At 46.6% G+C, this 15,880-nt stretch overlaps 1 protein-coding gene across 1 annotated transcript; it reads left to right on the top strand.

Annotated features, from left to right (window-relative positions):
- The first annotated feature begins 7,446 nt into the window (after window positions 1–7,446).
- Window positions 7,447–12,913, top strand: LOC129695061 (serine protease HTRA2, mitochondrial-like). The gene is given in 4 exon segments (XM_055631814.1): window positions 7,447–7,820; window positions 11,236–11,440; window positions 12,690–12,719; window positions 12,722–12,913. Coding segments are annotated over 4 exon segments (801 nt in total).
- Window positions 12,914–15,880: the final 2,967 nt, after the last annotated feature.

The raw sequence follows: 15,880 nt of genomic DNA, 5'->3' as shown, positions 1-15,880 counted from the left end.
CTGAAGAAGGGTTTCGGCCTGAAACGTCGCCTATTTCCTTCGCTCCATAGATGCTGCTGCACCCGCTGAGTTTCTCCAACATTTTTGTGTACCTTCGATTTTCCAGCATCTGCAGTTCCTTCTTAAACAAACTATCCCTCGTACAGGTAAATTGTCTAGCAAGGTAGACGACAATGCTGGAGAAACTCAGCGGGACGGGCAGCATCTCTGGAGAGAAGGAATGGGTGACGTTTCGGGTCGAGACCCTTCTTCAGACTGAGGGTCGTGTGGGGAGGGGGGGGGGGTGGATGAGATACAGACGATGATATCGAGGATATAGAACAAATCAATAAAGGATAAAAAACCAAAAAAGTAACGATGATAAAGGAAATAGGCAACGTTTCGGGCCGAAACCCAAGGGGTTTTGGCCCGAAACGTTGCCTATTTCCTTCGCTCCATAGATGCTGCTGCACCCGCTGAGTTTCTCCAGCATTTTTGTGTACCTTGGAAAGATTTTATTTAGTTTTGTTTTTGAGTAATATAATCTGTATACAATTTTAAATTGGATCAATGTGTGTCTAACGTTGATCGAACATTTATGTACATATGACACATAATCTTCCCATCTGTCCTTGGGAATTTCTATAGACAATTCTTGTTCCCATTCTTTTCTTATGCGTTCTGTCGAAGGTGTATCTATATTTAAAATCTATATTACTAAAAGTCTGATCTTGACCACTTCCTGTTGTCCTGTATATTGATTTCTGAAATTATTATTGGAGATAAGTACATATTCTATTACATCATTACTGTCTTACATTTTTAAAATGATAACATTGACAGTTATTATTACATTGTCTCCAATATTTTTTACATTTTTCTTCGTTTTTTTTTTTTTTTTTATAACTAGATAGAACTAAAAGGATAGGTTAAATAGAGGGAAAGAAGAAGGAAAAAGAGGGGGAAAATAAAAAAAAAAAAAAAAAAAAAAAAAAAAAAAAAGGAGAGAGGGGTGAAAAAGGTAATTAAGGAAGAATGGAAAAGTTTGTTTAAGTTTAAAGACATCATTCGAGATATGTTCGTATATTTCAAAGTGTAGTATTTCATCCAATCTTTAGTCCGGGGTGCTAGTCAGGTTCCTGTGCTGAACTATTCTGACCCTTTAAGTACTCAATAAAAGGAGACCATGTTCCAACGAATAATTCCTGTTTGTCCAACAGGGCAAGTCTAATTCTTTCCACGTTTAAGGTCTCCGTCATTTCTATAATCCACATTCTGATTGTGGGGGCCGTAGGGCCTTTCCAAAATTTTAGGATTAATTTTTTTCCTGTTATTAAACTGTAATCGATAAAGTTTCTTTGTGTTATTCTAAGTGTTTGATTTAATTCTAATATTCCGAGTATTATTAATTTTGAGTTTGGTTCCAGTTGTGTTTTGGTTACTTTGGATATTATACTAAAAATATTTACCCAAAAATTTTTAATTTTTGTACAGCTTGTAAACATGTGCGATAACGTAGCTTCTGAATGTTGACATTTATCACATATAGGTGAGATATGTTGAAAATTTTTATGTAATTTTGTTTTGGCGTAATGTAACCTATGTATTACTTTAAATTGTATTAGAGAGTGTCTGGCGTTTAGTGAACACTGATGTATGTGTTGTAAACTTTCTTCCCAAGTGTCTTTCGTTATTACTGATTTAATTCTTTTTTCCCATGCTTGTCTATGTAAGTCCGTCATAGGGATGTCACTGTCTAATAAGATATTATATATAAAAGATATTAATTTTTCTGTATTAGGATGCTTATTCCAACATTCGTCAAGAATCTCTGGGTTTCTATTTCGAAAGTTTTTAGAATTTGATTTAACATAATTTCTAAGTTGAAGATATCTGAAATAATCATTCCCTCGAAGTCCATAAACCTGTTGCAACTCCTGAAATGTCAAAAAAGAGCCTTCCTTGTAAAGGTGTCCCATATTTTTAATTCCATTATTCTTCCATTGTGTAAAACCCCCGTCTAAACATGAAGGCTTAAACAATGAATTATTCACGATTGGAAGAGAAAGAGATAAGTTATCTAATTTTAATGTATTTTTTAATTGTTTCCAAATTTTTATAGCACTAAATATTATAGGGTTTTCCCTGTAAATTTTCTTGTTTAATTTGGACGTAGCAAATAATATCGAACCAATGTCATAAGGCATACAATCTTCCTTTTCCATTTTTAACCAGTCTGGTTGCTGGTCTATTTCTCCCAACCAGAAGTTCATATTTTTAATATTAACTGCCCAGAAATAAAACAAAAAGTTAGGTAAAACCAAGCCTCCATTATTTTTTGATTTACACAAGTGTCTTTTGCTTATCCTATGATTCTTATAATCCCAGATAAAATCATTAACAATAGAGTCCAATTTTTTAAAGAAGTTTTTTGCCAGGTATATCGGAATCGTCTGAAAAAGGTATAATATTTGTGGTAAAAAAATCATTTTTATGGCATTAATTTTGCCAACCATTGAGATAGGTAATGTTTTCCAGTATTGGATATTCTTATGTAATTTATTCAATAATGGAGGGAAATTCGCTTTAAATAATGATGTATATATCTTAGTTACGTAGATACCTAGATATTTAAATTTTTCATTTACTACTTTAAATGGGAATTGTTGTATTATCTGTTTGTTATGTTCCCTTATTGGCATAATTTCACTTTTATTCCAATTTATTTTGTATCCTGAAAGTGCACCAAATTGGTTTATTAGTTTTAATAGGTTTGGGATACTAATTTCTGGTTTAGTGATGTAAATTAATACGTCATCTGCATATAAAGAAATTTTATTCACTGTGTCTTTAGTGTTATACCCATATATTTCCGGATGCCCCCTAATTCTTTCTGCAAGTGGCTCAATTGCAAGTGCAAATAGTAATGGAGATAACGGGCATCCTTGTCTACAACCTCTAGATAGACTGAATTTAGATGAAAGTCTTTGGTTGGTAAGTATTCTAGCCGTAGGATTTGTGTATAGTAGTTTTATCCATGTGCAAAATTTCTCCCCTAGCTGCATCTTTTCCATCACCGAAAATAAATAAGGCCATTCGACCTGATCAAATGCTTTTTCAGCGTCAAGTGAGATTATTGCTAAATCTTCATTAATAATTCTCTTGGTATATATAATATTAAATAATCTTCTTAGATTATAATATGAATACCGTTTCTGAATAAAGCCTGTTTGGTCAGGGTGTATTAATTTATTTATCACTGTACTTAATCTACGTGCTAGTATTTTAGTTAGTATTTTCTGGTCTGTGTTCAGAAGTGCAATTGCTCTGTATGATCCCGGATCTTCCGGATCTTTGTCGGCTTTAGGAATAAGCGTTATTATAGACTCATTTAAGGTGTCTGGGAGTTTCTGTTGAGTGTAAATGTAATCATATAGTCTTTGCAAGCGTGGGCTCAGCAGATCATGAATTTTTTTGTAAAATTCTGAACCTAGACCGTCTGGCCCTATTGCCTTACCATTTTTTAGAGAGCCAATAGACTCCTCAATATCCTTTATCGTAATTTCCCTTTCTAATAATTCTCTATCATTTACATCTAAACCTTTTAAATTACATTTTATTAAAAAATCTGCTATTCCTTCTGGTTGTGCTACCGTTTTAGTTGAATAAAGGTCATGATAGTATTGTAGAAATCTATCATTTATATCTTTGGGCATTTTTAATAATTCTCCTGTCTCTGTTCTAATTTTATGAATTATTTTTTCCCCTTCCATTTTTCGCAACTGGCGTGCTAATAGTTTTTGTGGCTTGTCTCCAAATTCAAACTGTAATTGTTTAGTTTTTTGGTAAAGTTTTATTACTTGTTCTGAGTACATTTTATTTAATTTATATTTCAGTACAGCAATTTTATTATGTTTTAACGTAGATGACGTTCTCGCGTTTTCTATATCTAGTAACTTAATTTCACTTTCCAGTGCTTGTTGTTTAATCCTGTTATCTTTATTATAAAATGCTTGTGCAGAGATTAATGTACCTCGCGCATACGCTTTAAACGTCTCCCACATAAGGGAAGCAGGTGTGTCAGGGTTGTCATTTACCTCAAAAAATATTTGGATTTGTTTAGTAATATATTCCTGGCATGATCTTTCGTTCAAGATTTGTGGGTTAAGTCTCCAATATGTTTGTTTCTCGGACATTCCATTTAATTTAATCATAAATGTTACTGGTGCGTGATCTGAAATTATGATGTTGTGATATTTTGAATTATAAATAAATGGAATAAACGTAGAGTCAACTAAAAAGTAATCTATTCTTGAGTATGATTTGTGTACTGGTGAATAAAATGAATATTCCCGTCCGGTTGGGTTTTCTATTCTCCAGATATCCTTAATATTAGTGGTATTAATAAATGAATTTAAAAATACACTTGAATTGGATTTGTTTTTTTTTGCCTTGATGATCTATCTAAGTATGGGTCTAATGTACAATTGAAGTCTCCTCCAATTATTAATTTGTATTGTGCAAATTCAGGAATTTTATTAAATGTTTTGTTGAAAAAAGTAGGGTTATCGAAGTTAGGCCCATAAACATTTAGGAGGATCACTTTTTCTCCGTTTAACTCTCCAACCACTATTATATATCTGCCATCCATATCCACTATTATTGAAGAGGACACAAAAGGTATTCCTTTACGAATTACTATTGCTACTCCTCTTGACTTGTGGGAAAAAGAGGAATGATATGATTCGGCGATCCACTTAGCTTTAAGTCTATGTTGAGATTGCTTTTTAAGATGTGTCTCTTGAAGAAATATTATATCTGTTTTAATTAGATTTAGGTGTGCCAAAACTTTACTTCTCTTAATTGGTTCATTGATTCCCTTGACATTCCAACTACAAAATGTTATTCCCTGACCCCTTCTTGTCATGTTAGCATCTTGCATATTGCATCTGAGGTGGTCTATAACCGGGCAGAAGGAACAACACATAGAATCTGACCCTGCTCCCAAACCTCAGATAGATGAATTTAAATTCGAATACATCATTCTTCCGATCATATCTCCTTGCCTTGGTCTTGTTTTTCCATTCAAACCTTGAGTTAGAAAAATATTTGAAGAAAGAAAAGTGATAGGGTTGGTTAGTGTAGGGTGAGGAAAAAAAAACTACATCTACGATTGGTGTAGTTAGTGATAGCCACACTAACGTGGCTAGAATTCTAAGGACTTCCGTAGCCTTTGTAAAACGAAAAAATTCCCAGCTCCGTGCCCGAGGAAGAGGAAAGGAAAAAAAAAAAAAAAAAAAAAAAAAAAAAAGGGAAAAAGGGGGAGGAAATTATATTTAACATTCAATAAACTTCTTATGGGAGTATCAAAATTTATTTACCTAGTCATACTTATACCCACACAATATATATGCTCCTACCTACGTATACGCTTATATGTATATGTATACATACCCACATGCCTATTAGTATCAACGCGTAACCCTGTAAGAAGGTTCAAGCCACCAAAATGATTTTAAATTGAAAAATAGAGCGAAAAAAAGAAAAGGAAATCCGTCTATCTTAGTTATGATATAGGTTAATTTACTTCTAACATATCTTTCTATGTACTATATTATATAATTCCTTTCTTCATTTATCAAAGACTATTAAGTGTTGATCATTGTTATCCATCTTATACCGTATTAACTTTTATAAGAATTAATAATGTTAATAATATTAGTGGAAATAAAGATATTTAATAAGTATTAGTTGTTACCTATATAGTTTGATATGAATTTATATATAATAGCAGTGATTAGTAACCGAAGAAGAGCCCAAACAAACAAGAGAAAAAAGAAAAAGGGAAAAAACCCTCGAAAGATCGCAGATTTTATCCAATGTCCTCCATCATTTTCAGTTTCCAAGTGTCTTTAAAGTTCTTGAACGAATTTTAAAGGTCCTTTTAGATCTGGCGGTCATCGTAGACCATGTCTCCTAAGGAGTGATGTAGATTCTTCAGTCTGGAGGTGTGTTACCGACTTCCTTGGCGAATTCGAGTGCTTTTTCATGGTCTGTAAAAAATAACTCATTGGAATTGTAGGTGACTCTTAGTCTTGCGGGATAGAGTAGGCTGTATTTCAGATCCGGTACACTCTTCAATATTCTTTTGGTCTCATTGAACAGCATTCTTTTCTTGAAGACCTCTGTCGAGTAATCTCGGTATATGCTAAATCTCACGCCTTCAAAAAGAAGTTGACCGCTCCGAACACTTTTCTTCATTATCTCATCAAATTCATGATCCTGTAGGACTTTTACGATTATTTGTCTTGGGTGGGCAACATCTTGCGTACGACGTCGCTGTGCTCTATGGGCACGACCGAGTAGAGGTTTGTGATCCAGTTTTAAGACTGTATGTAGAAGGTCTGCCACGAAATCCCGAGTGCCCATTTCCCTCTCGCTTCCTTCTTTCACCCCTACAATTCTTAGATTCTTACGTCTTTGACGCCCTTCCAGATCAATACATTTATCATTTAGTTTGCTCACCATACTTGTGAGACGTTGGTTTTCAATAAGGAGCTGACTTACTGTTTCTGCACTTGTCGCCGCACATTTCTCAAGCTCGGTTATCGCTATTCTGTGTTGATTAAGTTCGTGGCGGATAGGGTCCATCTCTGTTTGAACCTTTGTTTCCAACGAAACGAGTTTAGCTTCCATCGCTTCCATCTGGTTTTTGACCTCTTCCTCCCTCGTCCGCTTCCAGTTTTCAAACATTTGTTCAACTGTGGCGTGTATTTCTGCTTTAAGATCTACCTTGAAGGTGTCTAATTTCTCTCCAAAAATCTTCAGTTCAGCAGCCAAAAAGATTCTAAGATCATCCATTTCCGTTTTTCTCCCTTTGGGTTTCTTTGGAAGTTCTTCTTGGGCCATCACTTTCTTTGGAAGCTCTTCTTGGGCCATCACTGTAACTGAGGCCGAGGCTTCTGTAGGGCCTTCTTCTTCCGTCTGGGATCTTCCTTTCCCCGGTTTTCTTCCACGGGGGGGGGTGTGTTGTATCGACATATCTTGAGTCGCAGGCCTGATGACGTCACGCAGGCTGCCGTTTCAGATTACGATCGCTGCAGGTAGGTCCCGTTTTCTCCCGTTTTTTCCCTTCCTCGAGTCGGAGCTGGTTGGCGCTGGACTTTAGGTCTCCATAGCGCCACCGGAAGAATAGAAGAACACAAGAATCCATTCGGCCCACAATGTCCATACTAGCCCTCTGGAAACAAGTCCTTTCAGCCCACAACTCCCATACTAGCCCTCCAGAAAGCCCCCATCCCCCACTGGCCTCCAATATTGGGATTGGTGGAGAGGTGGAATATTGTGTTGGGGGACCAGCCCTCCAGTGTGATGCTGGGACCCAACCGGTCCGACTTAGTCTAGTAATATTATAAAAAATATGATGTTAAATGACCCGGTGTCAATAAAGTTGGTTGTTGTTGCAAGATGGCGGCGCCCATGGGTCGCGGCCTGTGGCGACTGCGGGCCCGAGTGAGGGCGGATTCACACTCACGCCCCGGGGCCTGGGCGCTGGGCCTCGGCCTGGGGATGGGGCTGGGACTGGGGGCGGCGGCGCTGATGTTCGGGGCCCGGAGCCGCCGCCCCCGCGGGGAGGGAGAGGGGGAGGAGGAGAAGCCGGGACCGGGACTAGGCCGCAGGCTCCATCTCCCCCGGCTCCTCGCGGCGCGTCCGCACACCCCCGGGCCCGCTCCCGGCCCCGGGCCCCTGCACGCGCACAGCCCCCGCCTCAAGTACAACTTCATCGCCGACGTGGTGGAGAAAACGGCGCCCGCCGTGGTTTACATCGAGATCCTGGGGAGGTGAGGAGGGTGGAGAGTGGGGGGGGAGATAGGGGGAGGTGGAGGGGGGAGATGAGATTGGATGGTGGAGGGTGTGAGGATAGAGGGAGGAAGATGGAGGGGGAGGCGTAGAGGGAGGTGAGGATGGTGGAGGGGGGGAGGGAGATGAGGTGGGATAGAGGGAGGGGAAGGGGAGGAGGAGGGAAGGTGGGGGGGGGCGGTATAGAGAGGGTGGGGGTAGGGATGGGGGTGAGGAGGGAGGGAGTGTGTGGAGGGGAAGATGAGGGGAGGGGGAGGGATAGAAAGGGGAGGGAGATGAGGAAGGAGTGTGGGAGGGGGAGGATAGGGAGAGAGGGAGGGAAGAGGAAGGAGGGGATTAGGTATAGAGGGAGAGGATGGTGTAGGGAGGAAGCTGAGGAGGGGGGAACGGGGTAGGGTTAGAGAGTGCTTAGGAAGTGGGGAATAGAGGCAGAGGAGGGAGAGATAGGGTGAGGGGAGGAGGAATAGAGTGGGGAGAGGAGGAGGTGGTAGACAGTGGGATTGAGGGAGAGGAGGGAGTAGGGAGGGAGGGGGAGGGGAAAGTGAGGGAGGGGGTAGGGGGGAGGTGAGTAGGGAGAGAGGGGGGGAGGTGGGAAAGAGAGAGGGAGGGAGGGGATAGTGGGGGTGAGGGGGGGGGTTGAGGGATGGGGGTGACGAGAGAGTGGGGGGAAGAGGGGGAGGTGGGGAGTGGGGGATAGAGGGAGAGTGCAGGTGGGGAGAGGAGAGGGGGGGGATTGAGGGAGGGGGGTGTGGAGAGAGAGTGGAGGACGAGGGGGATAGAAGTAGAGGTGAGGGTAGGGAAGGAGGAAGGGTTATGGTGGGAAGGGGAGACTAGGGTTGGGGAAAGAAGAGGGGAGGGAGGGGTGAGTGGGGAGGGGAGGGGGGGAGGGGAAAGAAGAGGAGTGAAGAGGAGAGGGGGGAGCTGGGGATGAGGGGGAATGGGGGAGCATAGAGGAATGGAGAGGGGAGGCGAGGTAATGGGTGGGGGATTGGAATGGAGGGGGGAGGGGGGAAGAGAGAGGAGGGGAGGAAGGGGGTGAGGGAGGAAGCAGAGGAGGGTGGGGAGGGAGGATAATGGAGGAGGGGAATAGAGAAGTGAGATTGAGGGATAGGGGAGGTAGGGGGGGGGGGGGGGGTGAGGGGACGGATTGGAGGGGTGGGTGTTTAATTGACGTATGTACCAACAATGTAGAGAGAATGTTTCCACTAGTGGGAGAGTCTAGGACCAGAGGTCACAGCCTCAGAATTAAAGGACGTCCCTTTAGGAAGGAGATGAGGAGGAATTTCTTCAGTCAGAGAGTAGTGAATCTGTGGAATTCTTTGCCACAGACGGCTGTGAAGGCCAAGTGAGTGGATATTTTTAAAGCAGAGATCGATAGATTAGTACGGGTGTCAGGGGTTACGGGGAGAAGGCAGGAGAATGTGGTTGGGACGGGGAGATAGATCAGCCATGATTGAATGGCGGAGTAGACTTATAGACAATAGACAATAGGTGCAGGAGTAGGCCATTCGGCCCTTCGAGGCAGCACCACAATTCAATGTGATCATGGCTGATCATCCACAATCAGTACCCCGTTCCTGCCTTCTCTCCATATCCCCTGACTCTGCTATCTTGATGGGCCGAATAGCCTTATGAGCATGAACAACAAAACAAGAAAAAAATAACAATTCAATAAACTAATAGCTACAATAATGCTGCATAACATCAGTCCATCGTGCAATCAAAGTCAGTCTCTCGCTGTTCACAGCTGAGGTTAGTGTTGTGCAGTGTTCAGGAGCCTGATGGTTTGGTTTAGTTTAGTGTCGAGATACAGTGAGGAAATAGGCACTTCACCCTACCAGTGTCTGTGCCAATCAGTGATCCCCGTACACCACACTATCCTACACACTAGGGATAATTTACAGAAGCCAACAAACGTACAAAATGTACCTGTGTAAGAAAGAACTGCAGATGCTGGTTTATATTGAAGGTAGACACAAAATGCTGGAGTAACTCAGCAGGTGAGGCAGCATCTCTGGAGAGATAATAGGTGCAGGAGTAGGCCATTCGGCCCTTCGAGCCAGCACCGCCATTCAATGTGATCATGGCTGATCATCCCCAATCAGTACCCCGTTCCTGCCTTCTCCCCTTAGCCCCGACTCCTCTATCTTTAAGAGCCCTATCTAGCTCTCTCTTGAAAGAATCCAGAGAACCGGCCTCCACCGCCCTCTGAGGCAGAGAATTCCACAGACTCACAACACTCTGTGTGAAAAAGCTCCTCGTCTCCGTTCTAAATGGCTTACCACTTATTCTTAAACTGTGGGCACTGGTTCTGGACTCCCCCAACATCGGGAACATGTTTCCTGCCTCTAGTGTGTCCAAACCCTTAATAATCTTATATGTTTCAATAAGATCTCCTCTCATCCTTCTAAACTCCAGAGTGTACAAGCCCAGCCGCTCCATTCTCTCAGCATATGACAGTCCCGCCATCCCAGTAATTAACCTTGTGAACCTACGCTGCACTCCCTCAATAGCAAGAATGTCCTTCCTTAAATTAGGGGACCAAAACTGCACACAATACTCCAGGTGTGGTCTGTACAACTGCAGAAGGACCTCTTTGCTCCTATACTCCTCTTGTTATGAAGGCCAACATGCCATTCACTTTCTTCACTGCCTACTGTCTCGACCCGAAACGTCGCCCATTCCTTCTCTCCCGAGCTGCTGTCTCACCCGCTGAGTTACTCCAGCATTTTGTGTCAACCTTCGATACAAACTGTGCATCTTCGGAGTGTGGGAGGAAACCAGAGCACCCGGAGAAAACCCACAGGGTCACAGGGAGAACTCCGTACAGACAGCACCCGTGGCCAGGATGGAACCCGGGTCTCTGGCGCTGTCAGGCAGCAACTCTACCGTTATGCCACCGTGACGCCTTGGTTGCTGTTCCTGAACCCGATGGTCACAGGTTTCAGTCTCCTGAACCTTCTTCCCAGCAGGAAATGTGTGGGGGCTTTGGAGAGGGTGCAGAGGAGCTTTACTGGAATGATGCCGGGACTAGAGGGATTCAGCTACTGGGAGAGGTTGGACAGACTGGGATTGTTTCTCCAGGAACGTCAGAGGCTGTAGGGAAGCCAGATATGGTAGACAGTCGTCTTTTCCTAGGATGGAAATTTAATTCACTCTCCATGCCAACCCCCCTCTCTCTCTCTCTCCTCATCTCTCATCCTTCTCTCTCTCTCTCTCTCTCCCTGATCTGCCTCTCTCTCACCACCCTCTCCACCCCCCCTCCCCCCCCCCCCTGTCTTTCTCCCCCCCCTTTCTCCCCCCCCCCCCTTTCTCCTCCCCCCTTTCTCCCCCCCCCCCCTCCTCTCTCTCTCCCCCCTCTCTACCTGCCTCTCCCTCTCTCCCCGGTGGGTCCAGGCACCCGTTGAGTGGGCGTGAGGTGGCCATCTCTAATGGTTCGGGCTTTGCCGTGTCGGCGGACGGGCTGATCGTCACCAACGCCCACGTGGTGGCCAACCGGCGGCGGGTGCGGGTCAAGCTGCCCAATGGAGAGGCTTACTGGGCCCGAGTGCTGGCCACAGACCCAATGGTGGACATCGCCACTCTCCGCATCACCCCCAAGGTGACACACACACGCACACACACACACGCGCACTGCACACACACACACTCCGCGCGCACACACATGCACGCACACACATGCACGCACACACACACGCACACACACAGACGCACACACACGCGCGCACACAAACGCACGCACACGCACGCACACACACGCACGCACACACATGCACGCACACACACACAACACACACACACCCGCACCCACACACACACACACCACGCACACACACGCACACACACACACACGCACACACACACACACACACACGCACACACACACACGCACACACACGCACGCACACACACACACGCACACACACGCACACACACATACTCACGCCCACGCACACACACACTCACACGCACGCACGCACGCACACACATGCGCACACACGCGTGCACACACACACACAAACGCACACACGCACACCGCACACACACACTCACACATGCACATCCATCGCACACACACACACACACACACTCACGCACGACACACACACATGCACTGCAAGCCACACACACATACACAAATGCACTCGCGCACACACACACGCGCGCACACAAATACTGCACACACCCACACACCACACACACACACATACATACTCACACACACACGTACATACTCACACACACACGTACATACTCACACACACGCACACACACATGCACGCACACGCACACACGCGCACACGCACCACACACGGCGGAGTGGGGGAGGGCACTCACATGGCAAGAGGGCTGGGAGGGATGGTTGATGGGTATGGGGTTGGGCAAGTTGGGGGGGGGAAGGGGAGATGGGTGGGGGTTGGGCAAGTTGGGGGGGGGAGGGGAGATGGGTGGGGGTTGGGCAAGTGGGGGACAGGGAAATGGGGGGTGGTTTGGGGGAGGGGGGTTGTACCAGGCCAGTGCAATGGCTGTGCAGCCGTCAGTGGGTGGGGGAGGGGGGGAGAGGAGCAGTGGTGGGGGGGGAAGGGCAGGTTCCAGGTTCGGGGGTAGGGGTGGGAGACAGATGGGTGGGTGTGGAGGGTGTGGGGAAGGGCGTGTGCGTTGGGCATATGTTTGGGGGGTGGGGGAGGGGACTGAAGGGGGTTGGGAGTTGGTGACGGCAGATGAGAGGGATGGTGGGGGGGGGGTTGTCATGGGTGCTGATCAGTTGCCATTGTTGTGGTGAAAGTTTGGGGTACGCACCCCCCCCCCCCCCCCCTCACATCACTCTCCCCCCTCTCCCTCTGTGCCAGGAGCCTCTGTCCACGCTGGCCGCTGGGGCAGTCGAGCTGCGAACACACGCCTCTGCGTCAGGGCGAGTTTTGTGGTGGCGTTGGGGAGTCCCGTTCTCGCATGCCAGAACACCATCACGTCCGGCATCGTCAGCTCCGTGCAGCGGGCCAGCCACGAGCTGGGTCTGGGCCACACGACATGCAGTACATACAGACACCTGTATCTCGTGTCCCTGCCTCTATAGACGTGACCTCCCGTGAGTCTCTCCCCCCCCCCCCTCCCTCCCCCTGCCACCACCACCTCCTCCCCTCTCCCTCCCTCCCCCCCACACTCTCTCTCCCCCCTCCCCCTTCCTCTCTCCTCCTCTCCCCTCCCCTCTCCCTCCGCCCCCACCACCCCTCTCTCTCCCTCCCCCTTCCCTCTCTCCTCCTCTCTCCCCTCCCCTCTCCCCTCCCTCCCCCAACCCTCTCTCCCTCCCCTTCCTCCTCTCTCCACCTCTCCCTCCCCACCCTTTTCTCCTCCCCGCGAGCTGGGTCTGGGTCTGGGCCACACCGACATGCAGTACATACAGACCGATGCCTCTATAGACGTGAGTTCTCACCCCCCCCCTCTATCCCCCCCTGCCCCCCACCACCCCTCCCCTCTCCCTCCCCCCCCCACCACTCTCTCTCCCTCCCACTTCCTCTCTCCTCCTCCTCCCTCCCCCCCCCCCCCTCTCTCCCTCACCCCTTCCTCTCTCCACCTCTCCACCTCTCCCCGCGAGCTGGGTCTGTGCCTGGGCCACACCGTGACACGGTGGCGCAGCGGTAGAGTTGCTGCCTCACAGCGCCACAGATCCCGGGTTCAATCCTGACTACAGGTGCTGTCTGTACGGAGCTAGTACAGTGGGTCGAAGGGCCTCTTTCTGCGCTGTAACTCTAAAGTCCAAAGTGTAGCGAGGTACAGTGAAAAGCTTCTGTTGCGTGCTATCCAGTCAGTGGAACGACTATGGTGATTACAATCGAGCCGTCCACGGTGTACAGATACAGGATAAGGGAATAACGTTTAGTGCAAGGTAAAGCCAGTAAAGTCCGATCAAGGATAGTCCGAGGGTCACCAATGAGGTAGATAGTAGTTCAGCACTGCTCTCTGGTTGTGAGAGGATGATTCAGTTGCCTGATAACAGCCGGGAAGAAACTGCCCCTGAATCTGGAGGTGTGTGCGTTTTCACACTTCTGTACCTCTTGCCTGATGGGAGAGGGGAGAAGAGGGAGTGGCCGGGGTGAGACTGGTCCTTGATGATGCTGCTGGCCTTGCCGAGGCAGCGTGAAGTCACCTGAAGCTTCACGGTTTCCGTGTGAACCGGGGCACAGGAGCAAACTGTCTGCGTGATGTCCACGCAAACCAAACCGGGGACACGGGGAAGTACAGGAGTAACTCAGCGGGTCAGCGGGTCAGGCAGCATCTGTGGAGAACGTGGATAGGTGACGTTTCACAGAGTGCTGGAGTAACTCAGCTGGTCAGGCAGCATCTGTGGAGAACATGGATAGGTGACGTTTCAGGTCATAGGTTCTCAAGTTCATAAGTGATGGGGGCAGATTTATACCATTCGGCCCATCAAGTCTACTCTAACATTCAATCATGGCTGATCTATCTCTCCCTCTCAACCCCATTCTCCTGCCTTCTCCCCATAACCCCTGACACCCGCACTAATCAAGAATCTATCTATCCCTGCCTTAAAAATACATCCACAGCCATCTGTGGCAATGAATTCTGACTAAATAAAATCGACTGCACAGGAAGAGTCCCTTCGGCCCGCAATGTCTGTGCTGAACATGATGCTGTTAAACTCATCTCTGGCCATCAGTGAACCATTCCACATTCATCATTGTCTGCTATGATCTGTCCTTTTCACACCTTATATTCTCTTTCCATAACTCTCCCTTCCTCCTGCCCTGACTCTCAGTCTGAAGAAGAACCTTCTTCTTGGTCAGCCCGTTACTCCTCTAGGGAGTATCGTCCATTGACAAATGTCCTCCACCTCACTCGGATGTTGGCCGTTCTTTCCAGATCTCCCCAGTCCTACTCTCAGACATTTCTGTCTGGACTCCCCTTCTCCAGCTGTTCCTGGGGCGACCTCTTCTCCTTTTTCAATAGACAATAGGATCAGGAGGAGGCCATTCGGCCCTTCGAGCCAGCACCGCCATTCAATGTGATCATGGCTGATCATCCCCAATCAGTACCTCGATCCTGCCTTCTCCCCATATCCCCTGACTCGGCTATTTTTAAGAGCCCTATTTAGCTCTCTCTTGAAAGTATCCAGAGAGTGCAGTGGAGAGCTAAGTTTTTTTGGCCTTCCATCACAGCAATGTGATGGATGTTTTTGTAAATTATGTTGTGTCTTGGGTCTATGTGTCTGTAATGTATGGCTGCAGAAACGGCATTTCGTTTGGACCTCAAGGGGTCCAAATGACAATTAAATGTATCTTGTATCTTGTATCTTGAACCGGCCTTCACCACCGTCTGAGGCAGAGAATTCCACAGACTCACAACTCTCTGTGAGAAAAAAGTGTTTCCTTGACTCCATTCTATATGTCTTACCCCTTATTCTTAAACTGTGGCCCCTGGTTCTGGACTCCCCCCAACATCGGGAACATGTTTCCTGCCCCTAGCGTGTTCAAACCCTTAACAATCTTATATGTTTCAATAAGATACCCTCTCATCCTTCTAAACTCCAGAGTGTACAAGCCCAGCTGCTCCATTCTCCCATCATATGACAGTCCCGCCATCCCGGGAATCAACCTCGTGAACCTACGCTGCACTCACTCAATAGCAATTTCCTCGGGGGTTCCACTTCAGGGCTTGCCGAGTGATGTTTGTGGCAGGTCTCCTGAGGGTGTGTCCAATCCATTATGCTTCACTCCTCTTCCTGTCCAGAGTAGATAATGGACTGCACGCTGACCAATTTGATCTCCCCCTGACTGCGTCCATCTTGTTTCAGCCAAGCCCAGGACTAAGAGATTTTTCACACAGAGAGTTGTGAGTCTGTGGAATTCTCAGCCTCAGAGGGCGGTGGAGGCCGGTTCTCTGGATACTTTCATAGAACATAGAAACATAGAAAATAGGTGCAGGAGTAGGCCATTCGGCCCTTCGAGCCTGCACCGCCATTCAATATGATCATGGCTGATCATCCAACTCAGTATCCTGTACCTGCCGTCTCTCCATACCCCCT

The sequence above is a fragment of the Leucoraja erinacea genome, unplaced genomic scaffold, assembly GCF_028641065.1.
Source record: "Leucoraja erinacea ecotype New England unplaced genomic scaffold, Leri_hhj_1 Leri_928S, whole genome shotgun sequence".
Lineage (NCBI taxonomy): Eukaryota > Metazoa > Chordata > Chondrichthyes > Rajiformes > Rajidae > Leucoraja > Leucoraja erinaceus.
The sequence above is the reverse complement of the archived record's forward strand: the minus strand, read 5'-3'. Positions and strand labels throughout refer to the sequence as shown.